The sequence below is a fragment of the Tursiops truncatus genome, chromosome 14, assembly GCF_011762595.2.
Source record: "Tursiops truncatus isolate mTurTru1 chromosome 14, mTurTru1.mat.Y, whole genome shotgun sequence".
Taxonomy (NCBI): domain Eukaryota; kingdom Metazoa; phylum Chordata; class Mammalia; order Artiodactyla; family Delphinidae; genus Tursiops; species Tursiops truncatus.
This window is the reverse complement of record NC_047047.1, coordinates 4,300,688-4,325,573: the sequence shown is the minus strand read 5'-3', so window position 1 is coordinate 4,325,573 and position 24,886 is coordinate 4,300,688. Positions and strand designations below refer to the sequence as shown.

The 24,886-nt window shown below is 45.0% G+C and overlaps 1 protein-coding gene across 1 annotated transcript in view; it reads left to right on the top strand.

The window, feature by feature from the left end:
- Positions 1-1,979: 1,979 nt before the first annotated feature.
- Positions 1,980-24,886, top strand: part of SLC9A4 (solute carrier family 9 member A4) — a 58,770-nt gene continuing 35,863 nt past the window's right edge. Inside the window, exons 1-2 of the mRNA XM_019931023.3 lie at positions 1,980-2,235; positions 7,283-7,746. Of these exons, the coding sequence (XP_019786582.2) occupies positions 1,980-2,235; positions 7,283-7,746 (720 nt within the window). The remainder of the gene's footprint in view (positions 2,236-7,282; positions 7,747-24,886) is intronic.

Sequence of the window (24,886 nt, the reverse complement as noted above, 5' to 3'; positions counted from 1 at the left end):
AAATAAAAAGATAAAATATCTATTACAAAGAAGTTGTCCATCACAAGGCTATTCATGTAACTTTTTCTGAAAAAAAAAATTGACCCAGTGTAGTCATCATCTGTGGTTCACCTGATAGTCTCGTTTTAGTGACTGGATCTGGTCAATTTCAGAGGCAAACTGTGAAGGAAAGAGAAGAAAAAAAAATCCAAATGTGAGCTTTTAATTCTATTGCCTTACTAAGAAGTTACGTCTAGAAGCTAGCTTTCCTCAACATTTTCCACCTCAATTTTCCAGTGATCTTCGCTGAGTGTGGGGCTGAAGTGGGAACCGTCTACATGCACTAATATGAATGAAGAAAAAAGATGCAAATCACCCTGCAGTTTGATATGGAATAGGTGTTGAGATAGTCTATGGATTATGAATAATAATTCTCATTCTCTGTTGAGCATTGTTCATCATTGCAACAGAATTCTTATCCTCAGATAGAATAACAGATGTGATTAATAACAGAAACTAACATTTATTAAGCATCAGTTACATGCCAGATACTTTACTTGCTTTATCTCATTGAATGATCCTAGCCACTCGATGAGATAGATATTATTCCGTTCCCTCTTTTTAGACAAGGACGCTTTGAAAGGTAAGTGACTTGGCTACAGTCATCGGCCAGATGTAGAGGAAGTAGGAATAGATTCATGGCATGCATCTCAAAATTCTTCCACAAACAGTCTGTTATTCTGCTTCTTTTGAACAAATAGGCCGTAATAACACGATTCTTTAAAATGAAAAGTTTGGATGTGCCACAGAATTTTTCAAAACTGGTTTTTAGAGGTATTTCATGGAGCTTGTTCCTCTGCTTGTTCTTTTTTTTAATACTGTGTAAAGTTTATGGAGCGCTAGAGCTTCGTGTTTTGAATTACTGTCCAGACATATTCTATGCTGCCGCCTCCTCCTTCCTCTTTTTTTTTTTTTGTTTTGCGGTACGCGGGCCTCTCACCGCTGTGGCCTCTCCCGTTGCGGAGCACAGGCTCCGGACGCGCAGGCTCAGCGGCCATGGCTCACGGGCCTAGTCGCTCCGCGGCATGTGGGATCTTCCCAGACCTGGGCACGAACCCGTGTCCCCTGCATCGGCAGGCGGACTCTCAACCACTGCGCCACCAGAGAAGCCCCTCCTTCCTCTTTTACAGTGACCACATGCCACAGTTTTCCAGCACTGTTCTGGTTTCCAGCTGTGGTCTGGTATGATTATTAATAGGTCTCCTGTACTTTCAGAAGTGCCCTGGTTTGGATGAGAATTACGCCGTCATTCATCCTTGAACCGGTCAAGGTGTAGTATTGTGGCCGCCCACTAGGTGTCAGCAGTGTAACCCCCGCCAGAGAACTCAGGGAAAGCATTTCATTACAAAAGTCATATCTAAGCAAATAATTAAGTGTTTTTCAAGAGCTACCTGCAGCCTCGGCCATTCAAAACAAGTGAGGTAGCAGGGGGAGGAGATAAGGACGGGGTGCAGAACAGGTAGCTCCTTTTCTAGGATCTGGAAAAGAGGGAAGAATTCTCTTCCTGGTTAGAAGGGCTCTAGTGACATCTGGAATGAGCACCGTGGTGCCCTTTTTAATTTTCACTCACAAAGCGAAACCAGTGTGCAATGAGGTGAGGAAACAGCTTTGAATGAAGAAGTATTTTTGCTTCATAGATTGCTCTTCAAATCACGATCGGATGAAGATCGCACAGGTAGTTCCCTGGGCTTTCTCAAGTCTATTGAATGACTAGATGCATTTGGGCCAGAGGCTGAGTTGCCTGAACACAGATACTTTAAAGGCGATTTTGAAAATATCTATACTCAGAACTCAATGACGTGCTCGGACTCTTCCCGGAATGACCCACGGACTGTGCGTGTTTCACCTGTGACCCAGGTAGATGCTGCCGCTCTCTGGAAACCCTCCTCACTTCAGAAGTGCAGCGCACGAAGGCACCCACAGTGAGAGAAGCCCGCAGCATGGGTTTGCAGATGCTTGTGCCTTTCGGTCCTTGGAGTTGGTTGTTCTTCCTGGTGGCCCTCAAGTGTGGTGGAGCATCTTCTGATTTGAATGAATCCACAAATGCCTCTCCCCAGCATGAGCCTGATGTTCGGTTTGCTGCTGCCGGCTCTGAGCCAGCTGAGACGGTATCTGTTTTCGCACTGGATTACGACTATGTGCAAATTCCTTACGAGGTCACCCTCTGGATCCTCCTAGCATCCCTTGCAAAAATAGGTAAGGCCCCAAACATCTACCTGGTTTTGGGAGTTGTTTTCCACGTGAGATAAGGTGTGTGAAAATGCCTTGGTGATGGAGAATTAAGTGGATTTTAACTCTTGCTGCTGTTACATAAAAAATTCTATTCCTGAGTCAAGGGAAAGTCGTAACTGATTTTTGTCAAGCCATTTAATACCTCAGGTTGTGTTTTGAAATTTAAGAACCTACATTTGCGCTCTCGGTTCTTTTGATTTCCTCTCCTTTCAGGGTAACAACCATGTGACATTATTGGGCATCGAAAAATCTCGAGTTCTGTGCTTTAAGAAATACAGAGTAAAATATGTTGAGCTTGGAATGACGCCCGTTGGAAATTTCTGGAACCATAGAATGATTCTTCTGTAAAATGTGCTTCTTTCATTCTTGGCCATGGAACCATGGGCTTCATCAACGACGCGCATTGTTTATTCTTTAAAAGTGGCATGTGCTCCTTGAAAATTGACAGAAAGCAAGAAACAAGGCAACCAGAAGCAACGCGTATCACTCAGGGATGGGATGTGGTGGGATAGAGATGGTATCTGTCAGCAAAATCTTTGTTTACACCTGAGTCGAATGGAACCAGTGAAGCACCCCTGGTTTCCTCTGTGACATAAAGTGGATTCAAGTTAATAGATGAAATTCGAACCAGGGTTCTTTGTGCCCAAACCAAAGTGATGGTTTCCACTCTGTGACCATTTAATTTCCAAGTTCACCCCCCTTGTCTCCTTAGAAACAGCTTATTTCAGAGTGGGAAACGAATACGAATATCTTAATTGTCAAGAATAATGTGTCCTTCGCTTTAGTTATGAACTTTGTTATTTGAGTAGATAAGATTGCCTCATTGAAATAGACCCTATGAATCATGTTAGAGCTTGTTCATATGTTTCCTCTGGAACAGCTGTGACATATGGGGTGAGCCATGAAATCGGGCAGTTAACTCCTTGACATCAGGATACTGGGCTCTGTCTTTTCATCTAACTCCCTGCCCGTGGATGTTGGGGGGTGCTGGCATATTCACTAGGTGCCCGTCATAACTGCTGTCCATTTTGAGCTCATAAGATGTAAAGATAGAATGAAATTCTTAGTTTGAAGAACTCTTGTGCAGTTTATCAAATGACTAAATGACACAGAGGGTTGCACATTATTTCTGAGAAGGGCTCAAGTAAGAGATGGTATTCTCAGTTCAGAGCTAGGGGTCTAACACCTGTCATGCAACCACGTGGACACTGAGTACGTTCAAGTTGGTCTTATGTGATCTTGAGTTTTCCTTTGTCAAAAGGCCAGAGATTCTGACCCCACCCACTCCCTTCCTTTTCACAGTAATGGGTGAAGTTGGTCTGGAATCAGGAAACTAGCTGATTCCACTGACTAGCTCTGTCTTTCTTCGTCTCAGTTCGTTCATCTGTGAAATTATTGCTGAGATCTCTTTTTGGTACAAATAAGAATTTTCTAATGGAAAAGAGGCTTCTATTCTATATCAGTGAACATCTCAAGGCGCTAAGTATATGTTTTATGTTAGCATAAGACACGGGTTGTCCTTCAGAGGTGTTGGGTGTGCCCAGACTACATCTACAAGTTCAGAGTCCTGTAAGGACCCTATTGTTCATGGAATTGCTGTGTAAACGTTCTTGATGTTCGTGTGGTTGCAACTCAGCATACTTTAGAAAAAGAAAATAACTGAAGTAGGTTATCAGTTGGATCGTGCTTATTCGAGCACAGTTTCATATTTACTGGCCTTTAAGGATTCAGATCATTTTTATATTGTACATGAGAAGAAGGTCAAATTTACCGAATATATACTGTGATGCAAGTGCTGGTCTTGTAGCTTTCTATATGGTAGCTTGTTCACCTAGGGCAAAAAAAATAATAATAATGACATAAAACTTGAACACTTAAGGAAACCGTATCGCTTTTTTAGATTCTATATTATAAATCTTGAATCAAAATAAAATGAATAATCGCTAGTGTTCTTTTATTCCGTCATTCTATCAAGACACATTTATTGAGCACCCAGGCAAGGGGTAGGAATGATTGTGGTCCCCAGCCTCAAGGGGGAAGATGGGTGAATCTAGCGCTGCCTAACAGGTGCTCAGATAGGGCCATCTTTGACTTTCAGGCTGGACTTAGTCATTCGCGGCCTTTTAAGTTTCAGGCCAGGGAACTAAAACCTCAAAGTGACTGACTCTATTGTCCATTATGGAAGGGGAGAAGAATTTTGAAATGTGAAATTCACATAGCATTTCCCTTAAAGGGCCCTGCTTACAGGTTAAACCCTCTTCCTGCTATCACTGTGTAGATGCAACCTGGCTTCAGGCAGGTGACATTGGATCCATTTCAGGAAACTAGATCCCTGGAAGCAGGACCAGACTCGGGAGACACAGGGCCTGAGAAGATTACACTATGGGCTCTTCCGCCTACTTTACATATTTAAAAAGTTAAGTGTGGTTAAAATGAGCACTAACTGAAGAAGGAGGAGGAGAGAGGAGAAGAAGGAAGCTGTTATTAGGAAATGGACAGAGCAGGACTTTAGAAGGAGGCCTTAAGCTGATCTTGAAGCCAGCGGGCTCTGTGGTTTGGAATAATGTCTCTTGATACTCCATTGTATTAACCTGCCTGCTGATGGTGGATGGAGCAGTTCAAAGCTGTGGTGAGAGAAACCCACGTGTTTTTGGATGGCTGAACCTAAAACTTCCTAAGGAGACATTCCATGGCCCCAACACCTATGGGAGGGAGCCTACGTCCTTAGCCTTGAATTTCAGGCCCTCCATTTTTTGGTCAAAATTAGTACACTTCCAATAGCCAGGATATGGAAACAACCTAAATGTCCATCAACAGAGGAATGGATAAAGAAGATGTGGTACATATATGCAATGGAATATTACTCAGCCATGAAAAGGAATGAAATCGAGTCATTTGTAGAGACATGGATGGACCTAGAGTCTGTCATACAGAGTGAAGTAAGTCAGAAAGAGAAAAACAAATATCATATATTAATGCATATATGTGGAATCTGAAAAAAATGGTATAGATGATCTTATTTACAAAACAGAAATAGAGACACAGACATAGAGAAAAAATGTACGGATACCAAGGGGGAAGGGGGGTTGGGAGGAATTGGGAGATTGGGATTGATATATATACACTATTGTTATTATGTATAAAATAGATAACTAATGAGAACCTACTGTATAGTGCAGGGAGCTCTACTCAATGCTCTGTGGTGACCTACATGGGAAGGAAATCCAAAAATGAGGGGATATATGTATACGTATAACTGATTCACTTTGCTGTACAGCAGAAACTAACACAGCATTGTAAAGCAACTATACTCCAATAAAATTTGTTTTTAAAAATCAGTACTCTTCCCAATTAAAATTTGCTCTGGCCAGATGAATCTCCTCGGTGAACGTCAAAACTATCTGGCTGGGCCATCCCTGTCTCTCCCCTCTTTCTCCTGGAGTTCTCCCCTCCTAAAATGCCTTCCCTCTGTTGTCCAACTATGTAAGTCCCACTCATTCTCCAAAACCTGTTCAACTTCTCCTTCCCATGCAAGAGCTTCTCTGATGAACAGCTGACCTGTTCATTCATTCATTTATACACTTAAGAAAGATTCTTTGAGCAATTAGACATGCTGTTATGGACAAGACATCTTGCTAAGCGCTTTGGGGAGATATAAGGATGTGTACCATCCTGCCTGAGTTGGAGGAGTTTAGAGATTAGTAGGGGAGAGAAGTCATGGACCAAAAATGGTAGAAAGGGATCGTTGTTGAACAGGTACAGATAGAATGTTACAATAATTCAAAGGAGGACATATTATTCCCTTGGGAAGAGATTGGGAAAAGCTTAGCCTCAAGGATTGAGCAGAGGACCAAAATAAGGTGGAGAGAAGGACAATGCAGGCAACGATAATAATACGTCAAGACAAGAAAGGAGGCCTCCAGGATGAAAAGGCTTGGCTATAAGGTAGGATGCATAAAGACAGTGCAGGGTGTGTGGGATACGGACTCGGGGAGAGCCCCAGGTGGCCTGCTGTGCCTGGATCTCTTGTCATATTTGTTGATATATTCAATATACACTTCTCTGTATACTTATACATGATATTGGCTTTATCTTCTTATTTGTTAAGAACGTTTCTAAAATTTCATCAGTAGCTGGAATTGTAGAAAACATGTTTGGTCCCTCCCCCTCCCAGGACTTACAGTGGGTTGTTCTTGTCACAGGGATGCTTAACAAATATTCTCAGTTTAAATTCCATGAGTTGCTTTGTGTGGAGTCTTAGGTGGGGAATTGAACAATCAGATAATGTGGTGTAGAATAGTCATCTGGCAGCAGGATGTGGAATAGACCGGGAGGGGGAGGGAGAGGGAGGAGATCAGGAAGACACCGCAGTAAGTAGGATGAGAAGTGGGGCGGTCCTCAGTGAAGGCAGTGGCTGCAGGAGTGGACAGAAGGAGACGGACTTCCGGGGCAGCTAGTGGGAGACATAACTGATGAAATAGGTTGCCAATTGCACGAAGGGGCAAAGGTGACGGGGTCCCCATAAGAATGCGACTTGATTTCCTCTCAAGTGGCTGACTGGGTGGCCATGTCATTGGTTAAATAAAGGAAACAAAATAAAGACTTTTCATTTGTATTCATTTGTTTGTGGTGGAGAAGGAAGTGAGGTGAGGTAAGTTTGGAAGAAGCTGGGGTTTACGTCACTGTGATAGACTCTTGCGGGAGCTTCAAAGGTGGGTTTTGCATGAGAGCAGAAGAGTTCCACCGCTCAGATCCCTCAGGATAGGGAAAACAGGAGGGCACGGCTGGCTGAGAAGATGCTGGCACCTGCACGGAGCACGGAAAGCACTTCCTCACACCAAGCCGCAGCCACACGTGCAGCTCCTGCTGCAGATGGGTGCTGAGGCTGGGCCCGGAGAGGCCGCCACCTGTGTGGCTTCGAAAGGCCTCTCGCACACCCCTCCCCTGGCGTCCCGGGGGCCAGAGCCGGGTTATTTGCCGACATCTAAACGTGGTTCTCCGCTCTCCGCAGGCTTCCACCTCTCCCACCGGCTGCCGGGCCTCATGCCTGAGAGCTGCCTACTCATCCTGGTGGGGGCCCTGGTGGGCGCCATCATCTTCGGCACCGACCACAAGTCACCTCCGGTCATGGACTCGAGCATCTACTTCCTGTACCTCCTCCCGCCCATCGTCCTGGAGGGCGGGTACTTCATGCCCACCCGGCCCTTCTTCGAGAACATCGGATCCATCCTGTGGTGGGCAGGGCTGGGGGCCCTGATCAATGCCTTCGGCATTGGCCTCTCGCTCTACCTCGTCTGCCAGGTCCAGGCCTTTGGCCTGAGCGACGTCAACCTGCTTCATAACCTGCTGTTCGGGAGCCTGATCTCGGCCGTGGACCCCGTGGCCGTGCTGGCCGTGTTCGAAGAGGCGCGGGTGAATCAGCAGCTGTACATGATGATCTTCGGGGAGGCGCTCCTCAACGACGGCATCAGCGTGGTGAGATGCGGCCCCCCGCCGTCCCCAGGGAGGCAAGGGGCCTGGCGGGTGGAGAAGGCCAGGCAGGCCTGGGCCTCAGCAGGACAGAGATGGGCCAGGGCAGCGTGGCCCCAGGTCTGGCCACCGCCCTTGGCATCTGCACAGTGGCCACGCTTACTCACTACACTGCTTGCCATCCACTGGCTTCTTTAAAGGAGAAGCAGGAGAGAGGAAGTATGATTCTTTAGCGAATTCGATGTTTCACTGAGCAAGCAGAAACTGTGGCTAAAGGCTCTTCTGGGTCTAAGGCTCTTCTGGGTTTAAGGCCCTTCTGGGCTTTCGCACTAGGACAAGCAGTACTTGTGTCTTATTTTCTCTCAGTCACGGGACCTCACCCTCCTTCCCTTTATATGCTTTCTTTTTAAGCTCTGTTTTAGATGATGAAGTTAAATAAAAGGTAGGGGTAGGGAGAGAGATGACGGAGGATTTGCACAAATGCATTGGCTTCTGTATCAGTCTCAATTCCGTGACTCCCACGGAGAATGTGACGGAGCAGCTTTGCTTAGGAGTCCTTCCAGAGAGAGGCCGAGAAGCGTTTACAGGCCAGATCAGCGCAGAGCATTAAGGCCCAGAGATGACTTTGGCTAGAGGTGCTGAACTATTCCTGATTGGCTGCCGCATTGCCCAGTTTCCTTACATTACTGCAAACCGTCACCAGGAGTTAGTCTATGTGATTTTATATAAATTTTGATGTACTTTTCTTATTCTTACATGTATATCACGTCACATAAGGAATACTAGAATGCATTTTCAGTGTAAAAGACTTAAATAGTACAGAATCATACAGCATAAAACACAAAAGCCTCCGCCTGACCCTCTTCCCTCCCCCTTGGATCCAGTTTGCGTTTCTCTCCCCATTTTTATCATGGACACATGCATATACGTACGCAGATATAGATGTATTGATACATCATTCTACATAAAGTGGGTGGCATTAAATCATGTGTACTGCTTAGATGTCACAAATCTTGGACTTCGTTCTAGGTCTTTTCCACTGTGGCAGAGTATTTCATAGATTACGTTTATAAAGATTTATTTAACCAGTTCTTGATGGGTGAATATTCAGGTGGTTGTCAAGTTTTCACTTTAAAAAACAGTGTTGCGATAAGTATTCTTGTGTCTGCAGGCATCTCTTTTCGTACTTGTGAGTCTTTTTATAGGATATATTCTTGGAAGTGAAATTTTTGGGTTAAAAGTAGGTATACTTAAAAATTTGAGAGATGCTGCTATAATCACCTCCTCTTCATTCAAATGATGAAGGAGGGATTCCCACCAGAAGGTTATAGAGTGACACCAATGCTAAACAGATGAGACTAATGACAAGTGTGTTCGTCACGTATACTCACAGCCCGGGGTAGGAGGCCACCACACACCATGCCGACCCACATGGGTGCTGCGCTGGGGAACCGAGTGAGCTATCAGGGACTGCGGGAGGAACTAGTAGAAGGATGGGGTACCTCCTGGTTCCTAGGGGATGATGTGATTGACTTATTAGTTTTTATTTAACAAACTTTCATTTGGTACCTATTGTGTTCTGGGCACAGTGCTAACTGCTTGGGTGGCAATGATGATGAATGAGACGAGGTCCCCTGCTCTCTTTTTTTGTAAATGTTTATTTTATACTGGAACATAGTTGATTAACAATGTTGTATTAGTTTCAGATGTACAGCAAAATGATTCAGTTATGTATATATATGTATCTATTCTTTTTCAGAGTCTTTTTTTTTTTTTTGCTGCAAGGAGTCTTTGTTGTTGCGCGCGGGCTTTCTCTAGTTGCGGTGAGCGGGGGCTACTCTTCATTGCAGTGCACGGGCTTCTCATTGCGGTGGCTTCTCTTGTTGTGGAGCACGGGCTCAGTAGTTCTGGCTCGCGGGCTCAGTAGTTGTAGCCTGCGGGCTCTAGAGTGCAGGCTCAGTAGTTGTGGCACACGAGCTTAGTTGCTCCGCGGCATGTGGAATCTTCCCAGACCAGGGCTCAAACCCATGTCCCCTGCATTGGCAGGCGGATTCTTAACCACTGCACCACCAGGGAAGCCCATCAAAGTCTTTTGAGTAATTCCACAGGCTGTCAGGGAAGTTATCCCCAGTACACATGGATATACGAGTACTGTGCCTGGTCCCTTGATAAGGAGGGTAATTGGGCTGCGGGACCTTACCATGGGGTCAGATTGCAGGGGGAACTTGCAGTAGAGCCATTCAGAACCCTTCTCACTTTACCAAGTATATTAAACCTTAATTTTAGTTTTTATGTATACGGCTGCCAAGGTTTTCCAGAAATCTTTACGGGCTTGCGTTTCCACACACGGTGTATTAAGTGCATATGTCCTTGTAGCATTGTCAACAAGGGGCATTGCTTTCTTAATGTTTTCCCATCTAATGAGCAAAAAAGGATGACACGTGTTTGCTATAATCTGCATGATGATACGAAGCATCTTTTCAAAGATTGTGGATCATTAGTGTTTCTTACGCTATGAATTGGAAGTTCACGTCCTTTCAGGGTTGCCAGACTTAAAAAAAAAATACAGGTTACCAGTTAAATTTGAATTTCCTATAAACAATGAGTAATTTTTTATCAGCATGTCCCAATTATTGTATGCAAATATCGCTTCTTGTCAATTTTTCTTTGAGACCAGTTGCTGTTTTTTTCTTTTTTAATTGATTTGTAGACTCATTAAATTATCTAAACTTTAAGCTTTAGATAAACTTTAAATTAGCTAAAGTTGAATGTTACATAAAAAGCAAACATTTTCTCCCATTCTGTCACTTAAATTTTTTTAAGTCATGTATCTTCTATCTGTAAAAGTTTTAAATATGTATGTAGTCAAACCGACTAACGTATTCTTTTATTGCCCCAGGTTTCACATTTTGTTTTCCGAGACTGTGCCTAACCAAAGAACATGCACATGTGTTTTGTTTTGTTTTTTAATTTTTCTCCCTTTTACAATTAATTATTTAATTCACCTGGCACACAATTTTTTTAGTGTTGTTGTTCATAATTTTCTTTAGTTTTTCTTTTTAAATTTTAATTTATTTATTTTATTGAAGTATAGTTGATTTACGTTAAATTAATAATAGTTGATTAAAACGTTAAATTTACGTTAATTTCTGCTATACAGCAAAGTGACCTAGTAATACACATATATACATTGTTTTTAAAATTCTTTTCCATTATGGTTTATCCCAGGATATTGAATATCATTCCCTGTGCTATATATCAGTAGTAGGACCTTGTTGTTCATCGTGGCACACAATTTTTTTTTTTTTTTTTTTTTGCGGTGCACGGGCCTCTCACTGTTGTGAGAGGCTCATGGGCCCAGCCGCTCCGCGGCATGTGGGATCTTCCCAGACCGGGGCACGAACCCATGTCCCCTGCATTGGCAGGTGGACTCTCAACCACTGTGCCATCAGGGAAGCCCAGCACACAATATTTTATCATGAGGACTTTATGCCAAAATGGATAGTACTGGGGGAAAAAGCATTTGAAAATAATCCAAGATACGCGGGGTGGATTCACCAAGTGGAGGAGACCCAAACTTGAAGTCAGAGCCAGGTTATTTATTCATAATGAGAATCTCTAACTATTGAGCGAGACACTAGACTCATCAGACCTGCCTGTTCTTCCCTGCTGGGTGAGCATCTCAGAAAGCCAAGTTGTCTGCCGGTTGCCAGGGGAGCCTGGACTCCAGCCTGCCATCCCATTTACGTATCTCATTTCTCAGTGTGTGGCCCTCAAGCCACCTGCCTCAGAACCCCCCAGGTGGGCTTGGTGAGCACTCAGATGGCCAAAGAGCAATGACTCTCTGGGAACAGAGCCTGGGAATCTGTATTTTTAACCAGCACCTCAGAGGATGGCTGGTGTTTGGGAACTACTTGTTCATGGCCTTTAGGTGGTGAGAGCTGATATATCTTGATCTAAAACGATGCTACGTCTGGGAAAGGTCTGGGCTAGATTTGTCTCCACCCATTCTTTCTTCAGGTGCTTTCGTCCTTTGGGTTTTGTTACAGTGGAATAAGTCCCCTTGGCTGGGAACCAATTCCACCTCCTAAGGCACCCCTCTGAGCCACGATGCCTCCGTTTCACAGTTTATCCAGAGAGCATCTCATTTTACTCATATCCAAGTTCTTTGGGGTCCCTTGCTGACTGTAACCCCACGAAAGCAATGCCCTTGAAGGTGCTCATCTGTGTCAACATCAAGGCCACCTCCTGGCAGCCCATTCTGAGATAATTATCCAACTTTCCCTTCCTAAATGGTTAGAGAAATTTAGCGATGACGATATCACCTCACTTAATTTTCACAGACCAAAAAGCTCTTTCTTGATACAACCTACAAACCTTGTTGCTGAGACATAGTCTTTGTTAACAACCCATGAAAACATGTGGCTCTGTTCCCTCTGTGGTGCTGCCTCTGAACTGGAGACTCACTTCAGCCTGAGTTTTCTCTAGACTTTACATCTAGAGCCAATCACGGCCTGGGGTTTCTTTGCTAACTGCATTTGTTTGACTTTCCCAAAGTTTAATTGTTTCCACTTGGACTTTCTTTTTGAAATGATCATTTCCCAATAAAATTGTAATCCTCAGCTGACCAGAGTATCTGCTTGAGGGCACTGCTGTGACCTCCACGTGGTGAAGCTGCTGCGGTGCTGGCTCCGGGGTGGGGATGGAGGTGCCCACACGTCACTCGGGGTCACCCTGGGGTCATCCTGGGGTCACCCACAGCACAGTGATATTAAGTGTGTGCTGGGGCACTTCTGCGTCCCTGCGTGAAACTGGAGAAGCTCGGGGCCGGATTTAGAAAGCAGTTTGAGAGCAACTGGTATTTAATGCAGTGCAGTTGTCTTTTGAGCCAAGGGCCTTGGACTCACCCTTTCATTGAGGAGGGAGCCTTCCCGAGGGCAGCCGTCACAAGCGGGCTCTTTCAGCAGAAAGTCTGAGTCATCCAGAGAGAGACCTGTGATTAGTGGGTTACATGTGACAACTTTGCAGATCCTTATCCCACGAAAAGAGCTGCCTCTCACTAAAGAGGAGGTGCTCCAGAGGAGATGCAACCATCGAAAGAGCAATGAACCTGACCCTCCAGGTCTCTTGTCCACTTATTTCTCCCTCTCGCTGAATATTTTAGGTTATGACTCCAATCATGAGAACTTCCTTAATGGTGGGCAAAGGGAGAAGAGACAAAACCCCAGTAGCTTTCAAATAATAACTAGTATCCCCAGTTGAAATCTCATGGCCAGCATCATAGCAATAAGAGAGATGCAGCCACTGTACCCAGGCCCTGTATGGGGTCACTTGTACATTTATTATTTTATTAAATCCTTAGATTTTCCTGTGAGGCTGAATTAATAGTCACATTTCACAGATGAAGAAAATAAGGCAAAGGGAGTACAATAGATTGCACAAGGGCATCCTGCCTGGCCATGACAGAGCGGACATGGGTGCCCAGGTCTGTCTCTTGCCAATCTCTTTTCTTTTATTCTTACCTTTTGAATTTTCAACTCATGGAGCTGAGAGGAACAGGAGAGAACCAATCTGTTACCCCTGAGGAGACTGGGCTCATGTCCAGTTGGTAGGGAATCCAGTGCTTTCTCCAAAACAGAACTTGGCCAAGTCCAGTATGTGGCTCTGGGCAAGATTCTGGTCATCTCTGTGCCTAATTTCTGTAAAATTGGGGTGATGGTATTACTTAGCTCGTAGGGCCACTGGAAAATTCCCATTAAGCTGTCAGTATAGTGAGTGTTCAGCATGCAGTGAGAACTCCAGGCATGTTGGCTATTATTTTTTATCACACCAACTCAGGGACATGCATGGTGGTTGGCTCCCTCTTAACAAGCATTTGGTTTTTGGTTTTTGGGGTTTTTTTGCAGTACGCGGGCCTCTCACTGCTGTGGAGGGAGCACAGGCTCCGGATGCGCAGGCTCAGCGGCCATGGCTCACGGGCCCAGCCGCTCCGCGGCATGTGGGATCTTCCCGGACCGGGGCACGAACCTGCGTCCCCTGCATCAGCAGGCGGACTCTCCACCCCTGCACCACCAGGGAAGCCCAAGCATTTGGTTTTAAACACGGCACTGCTTCGTGTATTGTAGGCAGATCGTTCTTATATTTGTATTCCTCCCGGGTTTTCCTGCATCAATTTGCTGCGTAAGCAGCAAGGTGATGCCACCACGGTTTCTATCATCTTTTTGCCCCATGTCCCCTCCTCCACCTCACCTGGTAGGTGTCGGCATCCCCCCCTGAGGTTGGAACCCAGGCAGCCTGGCTCCAGAGCATCTCTGCTCCTAACTCCTACTTCATGCTGGTTCTTCACCCCTCCCTCTCTCCCCACCACTTTCTTTCCCTCCTTCCTCTGGTGATGTCTTCATTTCGCATCTTGCTGCCACTGTAGTCCACTCTCTAGGCATAAGGTGGACGAGAGAGTGGTAGAGGGAGCTGCAATGCAATAAAGTTTCTGAGCAGGACCCTTGGGCTAGTCACACTGGCAGGCATTTTATCTGCTTTTTCTTCTTAGAGCTTTATAACAACCTACTGTGGCAGGATTGCTGTCCCCATTTTGTGAAGGAGCAGTATACGGTGCTTAAGAGCAGAGGACCCCCGTGTCCCCAGATGTCTATCAACTGAAAAAAATTGCACAATGTGAAAGTCGTGAGTTAAGTTGTCTGGGGCAAAATGTGGACCATAGCCTGGGAGATAGCCTCTCAGAGAGCTTGGACGCACTGCTCCAAAGAGGTCAGAGGGGAGGTCATATATATGTGATATTGGTGAAGGGGGTTCGTGGAGTCAAAGCACACACTTTGGCAGAAGGTTGCCGCTAGTCACGAAGAGCAGATGTCACCGTTAATGATTTTAGTGCTTTTCTAGATATGAGAAGATGCAAGAAATTGGGCTCATAAAATCTTCTCCTGAAACTATCTACCTGGGGCACAGAGAGCCTCATTCCTGATCTCTGCCCTGAACTCCTTTCAGAGGGTGTTTGAGGTCAGCGACTGCAGAGGCCGTTGGTTTCATCCTCGTAGAACCCGCCGGCGAGCAACAATTTTCAGTTGGCACGTCTGTGCCCGCGTGTCTGTACTGGCCCTTCTTGGTCCTTTGAGCCTCTCAGGTGAATTACCAGATCTGCAGGTGCTTACGTTTCTTCATTGTTATTTTTATTATAAACACACAGACTGTCAGGGAAGTCATTTATTGAATATAATTTATTCTATGCGGCTCAATATCCAAAAGATATAGTCCCACTGCTTTTCCCAGCCCCCCATCAGTAACAACAGTTTCTTAGCATTGACCTTATACCTTTCATTCAATTTGCCTCTCTATTTATTATGCATTCTTATTGCTGGCATTAGAGCCTGAATTTCCTGACCCCTTATTCTAGAATTCCTTTGACCTCTTCTCATCTCCTCTTTGCATCCCTTTATCAGCCCAGCTTTGCTGACTAGTTCCTTGTCGACCCTCATAATTTTTCTCCTAAGTCCTCCCGCCATCATCGTAGGACCCAGCAGAGAGCTCTGAGCATCACGGATGCTGAGCCTGCCTAGGAAAGGCTGTGCCCAGGCTGTGCTGTTGCCACAGCCCTCCTCCTCTGATTCCCAAGAGTGACACTCCGCTTGAATTGGGATTTGTCAGGGAAGCTGCCAGCAAACCAGGGGGCTCTCCCTCTGACCAGCTCCCATCATGGAACTTTGGAATTGCTCCCTGAGACTAAAGGGTAGAGGTGGGATGCAACCACGGGTAGGCACGCAGGGAGAGAAGAGTCTCAGTGGCTTTCCTTGCTGCACCTTCGTGGAGTCTGTGGACGCTGTCCTGGGCACTGTGCGCACGGAGATGAGCTGAGCGCCTCTGCCCATCACTCAGTGGTGGGGGACGGTCATGGACCCTGCCGGTGTGAGGATGCCATGGTGAGTTCAAACCAAGCTAGATGGCAGGGAACAGCTTGCCAGAGGAAGCTGTGTCTAATCCAGGAAAGATTTTTAAAAACATTCATTTGAGGGTGAATTTTCCTCCAGGATTTTCCCTGGTTTATATTTTCCTACCTCATAGAAGTCCTAGCTCCAGGAACATCCCATTCAAGAGGCAGTAAATTGTGCCCAAGAACATGGACAGTGAGGCCAAATGCCTTGGTTCTAGTCCTGGCTCCTGTACTAGTAAGCTGTGTGACTTCAGATGAGTGACTTAACTTCTCTGGGCCTTAGTTTCCTTTCTGTAAACTGGAGATCAGGTTGTTTGAGGGTTAAAGTGAGTTGATACAGGTAAGCATTTAAAACAGTGCCTGGCACAGGGTTCAGTACAAAGTGTTTCTAATATTATGATTTATAAGAAGAAATATATATTTGGGCTTTGTCCCCATTCAGGGCACAGAGCTCATTAAAACCCTTGAAATTTCCTAAGTGAAGAGAGCTGCCTTTTGTTATGCTAATGAGGTGAATTTTGGAAAGCCCCTAAGTAACCTAAGGAAGGGGGCTGGTTGCCAGTGGAATGGACTTTGTGAGTAGGGGGTTGGAGCTTTCAGTCTCCCTCCCTAAACCACCCACAATCCCCACCTCCAGGAAAGGAGCTGGAGATTGAATTCAGTGACCCATGGCCAGTGATTTAATCAACCAACCGCAAGTAATGAGGCCTCCATAAAAACTCTAGAGGATTGGGTTTGGAGAATTTCCAGGTTGGTGGAGATTCGGGGAGGGTGGAGCTCCTGGAGAGGGCATGGAAGCGCCTCACCCCTGCCCCAGAACTTGTCCTAAGCATCTCTCCCACCTGGCAGTTCCTTTTTTTTTTCTTAATTAAAAAAAAAAATGTTTTATTGGAGTATAGTTGATTTACAATGTTGTGTTAGTTTCAGGTGTACAGCAAAGTGAATCAGTTATACATGTACAGATAGGTCATTACAGAGTACTGAGTAGAGTTCCCTGTGCTATACAGGAGGTCCTTGTTAGTTGTCTATTTTATATACAGGAGTGTGCATGTCAATCCCAACCTCCCAATTTATCCTTCCGCCCCTTAACTCCTGGTAACCGTAAGTTTGTTTTCTACATCTCTGTAACTCTACTTCTGTTTTGTAGATAAGTTCATTGGTACCCTTTTTTCTAGATTCCACATATAAGCGATATCATTTGATCCTTTTGTAGTAAACTGGTCATCTAGTGAGTAAAATGTTTCTCTGAGTTCTGCGAGCCATTCTAGCAAATTAATCGAACCCAAGGTAGGGTTGCTGGAACTTCTCAACTATGGCCGGTGGGTTAGAAGCCCAGGTGACAACCTGGACCTGCGATGGGCATCTGAAGCCGGGGGAGAGGTTGTCCTGTGGGGCTGAGCCCTCAACCTGTGGGATCCGACCCTGTCTCCAAGTAGATGGTGTCAAATTGAGTTAATTGCTTGATGGTGTGAGAAGGAAGCACACACGTTGGAACCTGTGTCAGGGTCGGTGTGTTATTTATAGAAGTCTACCTCCATGAGTGCCTGAGAGCCACAGAGCCTTCCTTACAGCCTAAGCGATGCCCCATCTGTCTGGACTTGGCGGTCTCAGCTTTTCCGCGAGAAGCCCTGCACGCAGACCTGAACAGACTCTCTCTGGGGGAGTGTTGGGCAATGTTTTTCTTGGCCTCTTTTTATCTCCTTATTTACCTTCAATTTTTGCAGGTTCCTAGGAAAGGAGGAGAGAGGCTGCAGATACCTTTACAAGTAGACAGTTTCCTCTGGCCAAGAATGTGGGTGTATACACGGGAGGCGGAACCCAACAAGTGTGGTCTTGAGCAAATGACTCCATCCTTTTGTGCCTCCGCTTCCTCATGTGTAAAATGGGAACGTTTAGTCTGACCCCAGAGGGTGTTTCTGTGGAGGCTGTGAAATCAGACACACAGACGCCGGCACCTGGTGGGTGAGGAATCAGAGTCCCGTTGCCCTTCCCGGGTTCGAGGGGAGGTTCCACGCAAGATGGACCATCTGGTTGGTGTCTGTCGGCCTGGAGATGGGGATCAGGCCTCAACCCCAGATGGACACTAGGCGCACCACCCTCCTAGCACCAACAGGGAAGCGCCCACCCGGCCCAGGGCCCAGGCATCTTCCTTCTGGCCTGACTCTCATCAAAGCCGCTGGAGGTCTGCCTGGTGAGCTTCCCCTCAGATCACAGCTGCCATTGGTCATCAGTTACGGTACTGGCCGTGGAGCCCGCGGGGGTCTGTGTGATGCAACACACACAATAGCTTGGGTTGGCGCTTGGACCAGGTTGGGCAGTGGGAGGGGCTGGGAGAAATGAAGGGCAGAGGGCAGCCCAGGGTTGGCCCCAGCAAACAAGGATGTTCGGGGGGTCAGATGTTCACCAACAGAGAAGCCAAATTTGACTGCTAAGCTTTCCCAGCTGGGAGACACCTTTACCTCACCGTGCCTGGGGTTTCAGCTGTAGGCTCTTGTTAACCAGAAGCCTGAAAGATCTGCTCCTTGGGCCCGTATAAATAGTTCAGAGATGCGCTCAGGCAGTGCAGGGTCGCAGAGAGACACTTCAACCGTGGAATTCCTCAAATCTGTTTCAGAAACACTGGTTTGGTTCGTTGTCTTCTGGTTGAAGAAACAGATTAATTGAAGTCTGAGGGGTACAAGTGGGTTTTCCAGCAGCCTGAGCTGTGAGCCCCTGGTGGGTGGTTAGAACTAACTCCAGTTCGCAAGGGCAACAAGAAGAACTGATCCTCGCTGGTTACCAAGGTGTCCTTCCTTTGTCAGGAGGTAGGGTTGAGCAGCTATGGAAACGGATTTTGAAAAGAAACACCTCTCGGTAGAAAAGCGAACTCTAAGCTGGGAACTCCAGACAGCCAAGAGTTTCCTAGTTTAGTGGTTTTCAAGAGACTCTCCCGCCCCAAAGAGCACGCCTGCATGCGTCCTCAAGGGTGTGTCAGGTGTGTCGGGTTTGGTGTGGAAAAAATCTGCTCAGGGTCATGTGAGCAGTGCCACGAGCTGGCCGTTTGGAAGAGGTGGTGAGCAGCTAGTCCGTTCCCCCGTGGCTTCCTCAATGATTACGTAAAACGAACGGTCTCTGGCAGAACCTGTCCTGCGGCGGGCTCTGTCACATCACATCCAGGTGACGGGTCAGAGACGGAGCCGCTGGTTCTGTCCCCAGGCTGTGGTTTGCCCCAGTTCCCTCCTACTCACCTGGGATCACGTAAGCGAGCATTATACAAGCAGCACGGGAGAAAACGGAGAGCTCGTGAAATCCAACTACTTTATTTCAAAGTTCAGTCCTGTTTGATCGAGACAGAGTTCCCTTGAGTCTGAATCTTTCATTTATTCATTCGTCATTCATTCATTGATGAAAAAAAATGACTGAGCAGTACTTTTTCTCAGAAACTGCTCCTTCTGTAACAGAGAAGGGCCAAATCTGACTCCATGTTGGCTCTGTTTTTTTAACTTTAATCTTTGCTTTCGCTGCTTTTTTCACTAAAAGGACACTGTCTATACACAATGGCCTGCCTGGGGGAACACTGCCCCTCTGCCTGAAGGTTAAACCAAAGTGCCTTTGTTCAGGGAAGCATCCGGACCATGTCCACCTGCGAATGGCTACAAGAAAGAAGAAATGAACACATCCCCTCCCCGAGGCTGGCCATTCCAGGGGGTGTTTGCAAATCTTATGGCCTTTTTACTTTACTTCCTCATCTCCTCCCCCTCTCTGTGCTATAAAAGAAACTGGCATCCAAACCCCGAAAAGATGGTTATTTTGAGACACTAGTCTGCCATCTTCTCAGTCTGCCCAGCACCTTGTGTCCAGTTTATTAGCCTGTTGTGCGCCCAGCAGAGCAAATTTGGACTCGGTAACATTTCCACTGTGCCAGACTGACCCTCTCAGAAGAAGCAAGTCACTGAGCTAGTCTTCAGTGAATTGACATCTACTGGTCACAACTGATGTTTGCTTTTATAGTTTAAAAAGTTTGGAGGTTAAACAGCCTTACAATGACTTTTCCTGTCCTGCAGGTGTACTAGCACCAGATGGTGAAAGTCAGTCCTCTGGGCGTTTGCTTCAAGTTGGCATGGAGGTGATGGGAGGGGAAGATTGCTCAGACTCAGAGGGGCCAGGCTGGGTGGTTCCTTGAAGAGATCATGGCTGAGGAACAGGGGTGGGTGTGGGTGTGTGATTGCTATTAGCTCTGAACTGCTAAGTTTCATTTACCTACAGGCCACTGAAAAGAAATTTTACATAGTTTTAGAGATAGAAGTCTGGAGCCTGGGGGAAAGATTGGAGGGAGATACGTATGTAGGAGCCATTGGCAGGTAGGTGGGAATAGCAGCTATGAAATACGGCCAGTCCTCTCCCCTGCTGTTCTTCAGACTGAGGAGAATGTTCAGACTTTTTCAATTGAAAAGAATTTCCATAAAGAAACATCTTTGCTGCGCCCTAAATCAATAAAATCCTACCACTTACTTCTCTTTGTTAAATTTTCTGACCTCCGCTTACGTCATCTTCCTGGTCTTTCTGAGATTATAAGCAGCTAATGATCAAGGATGTCAGTCCTAAGAGAGTCGGGAGATCCCATGTTTAATCTCCTGTCCTGAGTTTCAGATCTTTTTTCCCTTCCTTTAAGGAGTGAAGTATAAAAGCTTCTTCCCTTCATCCCTTTTTTTAGCTTTGTTTTTTAATTGAAGTATAGTTGATTAACAACGTTGTGTTAGTTTCAGGTGTACAGCAGTGATTCAGTTATATATATATTTTTCCAGATTCTTTTCCCATATACAAAATGTTGAGTATAGCTTCCTGCTATAAAGTAAGTCCCTGTCGGTTATCTATTTTATACACAGTAGTGTGTATATGTTAATCCCAAACTTCCCCTTTGGTAACCATAACTTTGTTTTCTATGTCTGTGGGTCTGTTTCTGTTTGGTAAATAAGTTCACTTGTATCATTTTTTTTTAGATTCCAAATATAAGCGATACCATATGCTATTTGTCTTTTTCTGGTTCCATCATTCTGGAGACTGCTACGTAACTGCTGGGTTTCTTATTTCTTAGTTAATTTCTTTTAATAGTCAAAGAAAGTGGTTGCCAAGGAACTGCTCTGTGACAACTGAACGTGCCAGTGCCCTTTCATACAAAATGGAAAATTAACGGGATTCATTATTTAATTTCCTGTGTCAGGTTGATGAATACAGTTTGTGTGTGTGTGTGTTATTCTCCGTACCTTTCCAGCATCTGATGTACAGTGAAGATCATTTCTGCTGTACTGTGCTGTGACTCTGAACTTACAACGTTTTTTTTTTTTAATAGATCGTTATTGGAGTGTAATTGCTTCACAATACTGTGTTAGTTTCTGTGGCAGAACAAAGCGAATCAGCGATGTGCACACACCAATGCTTTTTTACAGGTGTAGAGTCAGTACTTAGTTAGGCTTTTTTTTTAAGGAACTGGGTTTATGGCAAGCTCAAGCAATAAGGATTAATTTAAAAGATACACAAGACAATCAGGAAGACATAGATCTTCTATTAGTCCACTAAGGCTGCCATAACAAAATACCACAAGCTGGGTGTCTTCAACAGCAGAAATGCATTTTCTCACAGTTCTGGAGGCTGGAGCCTTTCTTCCTGGCTTGTGGCCAATCACTTGCTTTGTCCTCGCAGTGGCCTTTGCTCTGTGTGCACTCCTGGTGTCTCTTCCTTTTCCTTATAAAGACACCAGTCCTATTGGATTAATGGCCCCACCCTTAAGACCTCATTTTAACTTAACCACCTCTTTACAGACCCTATTTCCAAATCCAGTAACATCCTGCAATTAAGACTTTATGAATTTTCTTTTATAATTTTTTAAAATTTATTTATTTATTTATTTATTTTTGGCTGCGTTGGGTCTTCGTTGCTGCGCGTGGGCTTTCTCTAGTTGCGGCGATCAGGGGCTACTCTTCATTGTGGTGCGCTGGCTTCTCACTGCAGTGGCTTCTCTTGTTGTGAAGCACAGGCTCTAGGGGCGCGGGTTTCCATAGTTGTGGTGCGTGGGCTCAGTAGTTGTGGCTCACGGGCTCTAGAGCGCAGGCTCAGTAGTTGTGGCACATGGACTTAGTTGCTCCGCTGCATGACCAGGGCTCGAACCCGTGTCCCCTGCATTGGCAGGTGGATTCTTAACCACTGAGCCACCAGGGAAGCCCAAGACATCAACATATGAATTTTGAGGGACATAATTCATCCCATAGAAGATCCCGCAGTAACCCAGGAATAGGAAGTGCTTCATGAGGGATCTCACAGAGGCTGTAACTACAACCTCGCTGGTTTTAGTGATTTCAGATCTTATCTTACAGTCAGGATGGACCAGGTTATGTTCTGGTAATAAACATCCCTCCAAACCTCAGTGGCCTACAGCAGCAAAGGTATATTTCTTACTTACACTTCTTGTCTTCTATTGGCCAACAGAGCCCTCTGTCTATTCTATTCTATTCTATTCTATTCTATTCTATTCCATTCTATTCCATTCCATTCCATTCTATTCTTCAGGATCTGGGCTTATAGAGCAGCCATTGTATTGAGCACTGCCGGTCTCTGTGCCAGAGGAAAGGAGAGGAGATTCATGGAAAGCCTCACCTCTGAAACAAATGCCCAGTCCCGTAAAGGACATATCGCTTCTGCTCAAAACTCATTTAAACACAAAATTTGGCCAGGCAGAGTCACATGGTAGAGGCTGGACATGCAGTCCTATCAGATGCCTTGAAGGAAAAGAAATACTGTGTGAACAGTGCTAATAACTATCATATTCTTACTCCAGAGCCCCTCCATAGATGCAACTTGGCCACTTGCTCAGACTCTGCTGCATTTTTGTAGATCTTTGCATTTCTCTTCCCTCTCCAAGTAGCTTCCACATAATCTCCTCCATCATCTGTCCTCTACTCCTTAGCTTTTATTATTCACAGTTTTTTGTGCTCATAACCCATCCCTCCTTATGGCCTCTCATAATCTCTTCATCTGCCTCATTAGACTTCTCTGTTCATCCACACCTGGTCCATTATCTCCATACTTCTCAGAAGACATGGTTGCTACAGCTCATAACTGAACAGAGGGTTCACCTCAAGCTACTTCGTGGTCCCTAGTCTATGAACGCATTTCTCAAGGGTCTGTCAACTCCTGTTCTTGAATGAGAGGTCTCTGGTTGAAAGTACTGTAGCCACACAAGTCCCCTCCCCCTCAGATGCTTTGTCATAGATGTTACCCTTACAAGGAGCCATGAGCACGGTGGCGACTGTGGTTATCAAGTCTAGGGGGATTGGTAGTCAAAAGTATGCAATCAGTTATCATTAAGCTATCAGCTCTCAGGGTCAAAGAAATCCAGGAGATTTAATATTGTGAAGAGCTTTTTCACTCCAGTTCTTAAGGATAGTTAAAAGTCAGTACGTTTAATGAACCTACATGGTTATAAGTTTTCTTAATTTATGTGAAGTGGTATAGTGTTAACCCAGAGTGTCCTGTAAAAAGTTAAGAATGTTATATTGTAGAGTGCCAGTGAACATAATGCAAAGAGGTATGGCCAATAATAAAATTATAAAAGAATTCTAAAAAGTATTCAAATAATCAAAATGAATGCAGGAAAAGAACAAAACCAGAGGAGGAAAAGAGAAAACAGGTAATAAAATGGTAGATCTAAATCCAAGCATGACAATAATTATACTAAATCTTAGTAGACTAAACACTCCAATTAAAGGTCAAAGATTATCAGAATTGATTATAAAGCAAGACCCCAGTACATCCTATTTGCAGGAAACACAACTATAAAGATGCAGACAAGCTGAAAATAAATGGATGCAAAACTACACCAGACGTATGGTAGACCAGGCATTAGAATGCTGGTGTGGTTATATTAATGTCAATTAAAATAGACGCAAAGGTAGAACATTTTACAAAGATAAAGAGGGATGTTTCATAATGACAAAAAGATGTCAATTCATCAAGAACACCTAACAGTGATGCACGGGTATGCACCCCGTAGTAGGGCATGAAGTAAAAGTGGACAAATTTAAAGGAAGGAAATGACAATTCCACAATCACAGCAAGAGTTTTACTACTTTTCATTTAGAAAATGATAGAACAGATAGGCAAAATGGCAGCAACACACTGAGGAGCCGAGCGCTTTCAACCACCTTCTTCTAACTGATATTCATAGAGCGCTGTCCCCAGCAACTACAACACATACTTTTTTTTTTTTTTTTGCGGTACGCGGGCCTCTCACTGCTGTGGCCTCTCCCGCTGCGGAGCACAGGCTCCGGACGCGCAGGCTCAGCAGCCATGGCTCACGGGCCCAGCCGCTCCGCGGCATGTGGGATCTTCCCGGACCGGGGCACGAACCCGTGTCCCCTGCATCGGCAGGCGGCCTCCCAACCACTGCGCCACCAGGGAAGCCCCATACATTTTTTTCAAGTTCAAATACCATGTTCATCAAAAAAGACCACATATTTGACTGTAAAAAAAAGCCTCAATAGATTTACAAGCCGTGCAATCAGTGTGCACTCTGTCCCCAGCAGAAGTAAATTAAAAATAAATTACATTAAGCAATATCCCAATATTTGGAAATTAAACAATACACTTCTAAGTAATCCATGATTCAAACAAGAAATTACAAGGGAAATTAAAAAATACATTTAACAAATGGTAATGATGTACCAGAGGAAAATGTATGGCTTTAAATGCTTATAGTAAAGATTTTAAAGTTCTAAAATCAATGACATATGGTCTACTTCTTCAGGTAATTTCTTCAAACTAAAGAAAGGAGAGCAAGGTAAATCTAAAGTAAGTAAAATAAAGGCAATAGTAAAAATAATAATAAATGATAATAATAGAATAAATAATAAATTAAAAGCTATAAGACATCTTGCCTGTATCTTAAGGAAAAACTTATTCTTCATAAACGCTTTCAAAAATAGAAGTGATCGGGGCTTCCCTGGTGGCGCAGTGGTTGAGAGTCCGCCTATCAGAGTGGCTAGAGCTGATGGGATATGGAACTACTGGAAATCTCATACATTCCTGGCAGGAATGGAAAACGATCCAATGTCTTTGGCAAACAATTTGGTAGTTGCTACAGACTGAACGTCTGTGTCCCCCGGAAATTCATATGTTGAAATCTAATCCCCAATGTGATGGTATTTGGAGGTGGGGCCTGTGGGAGGCGGT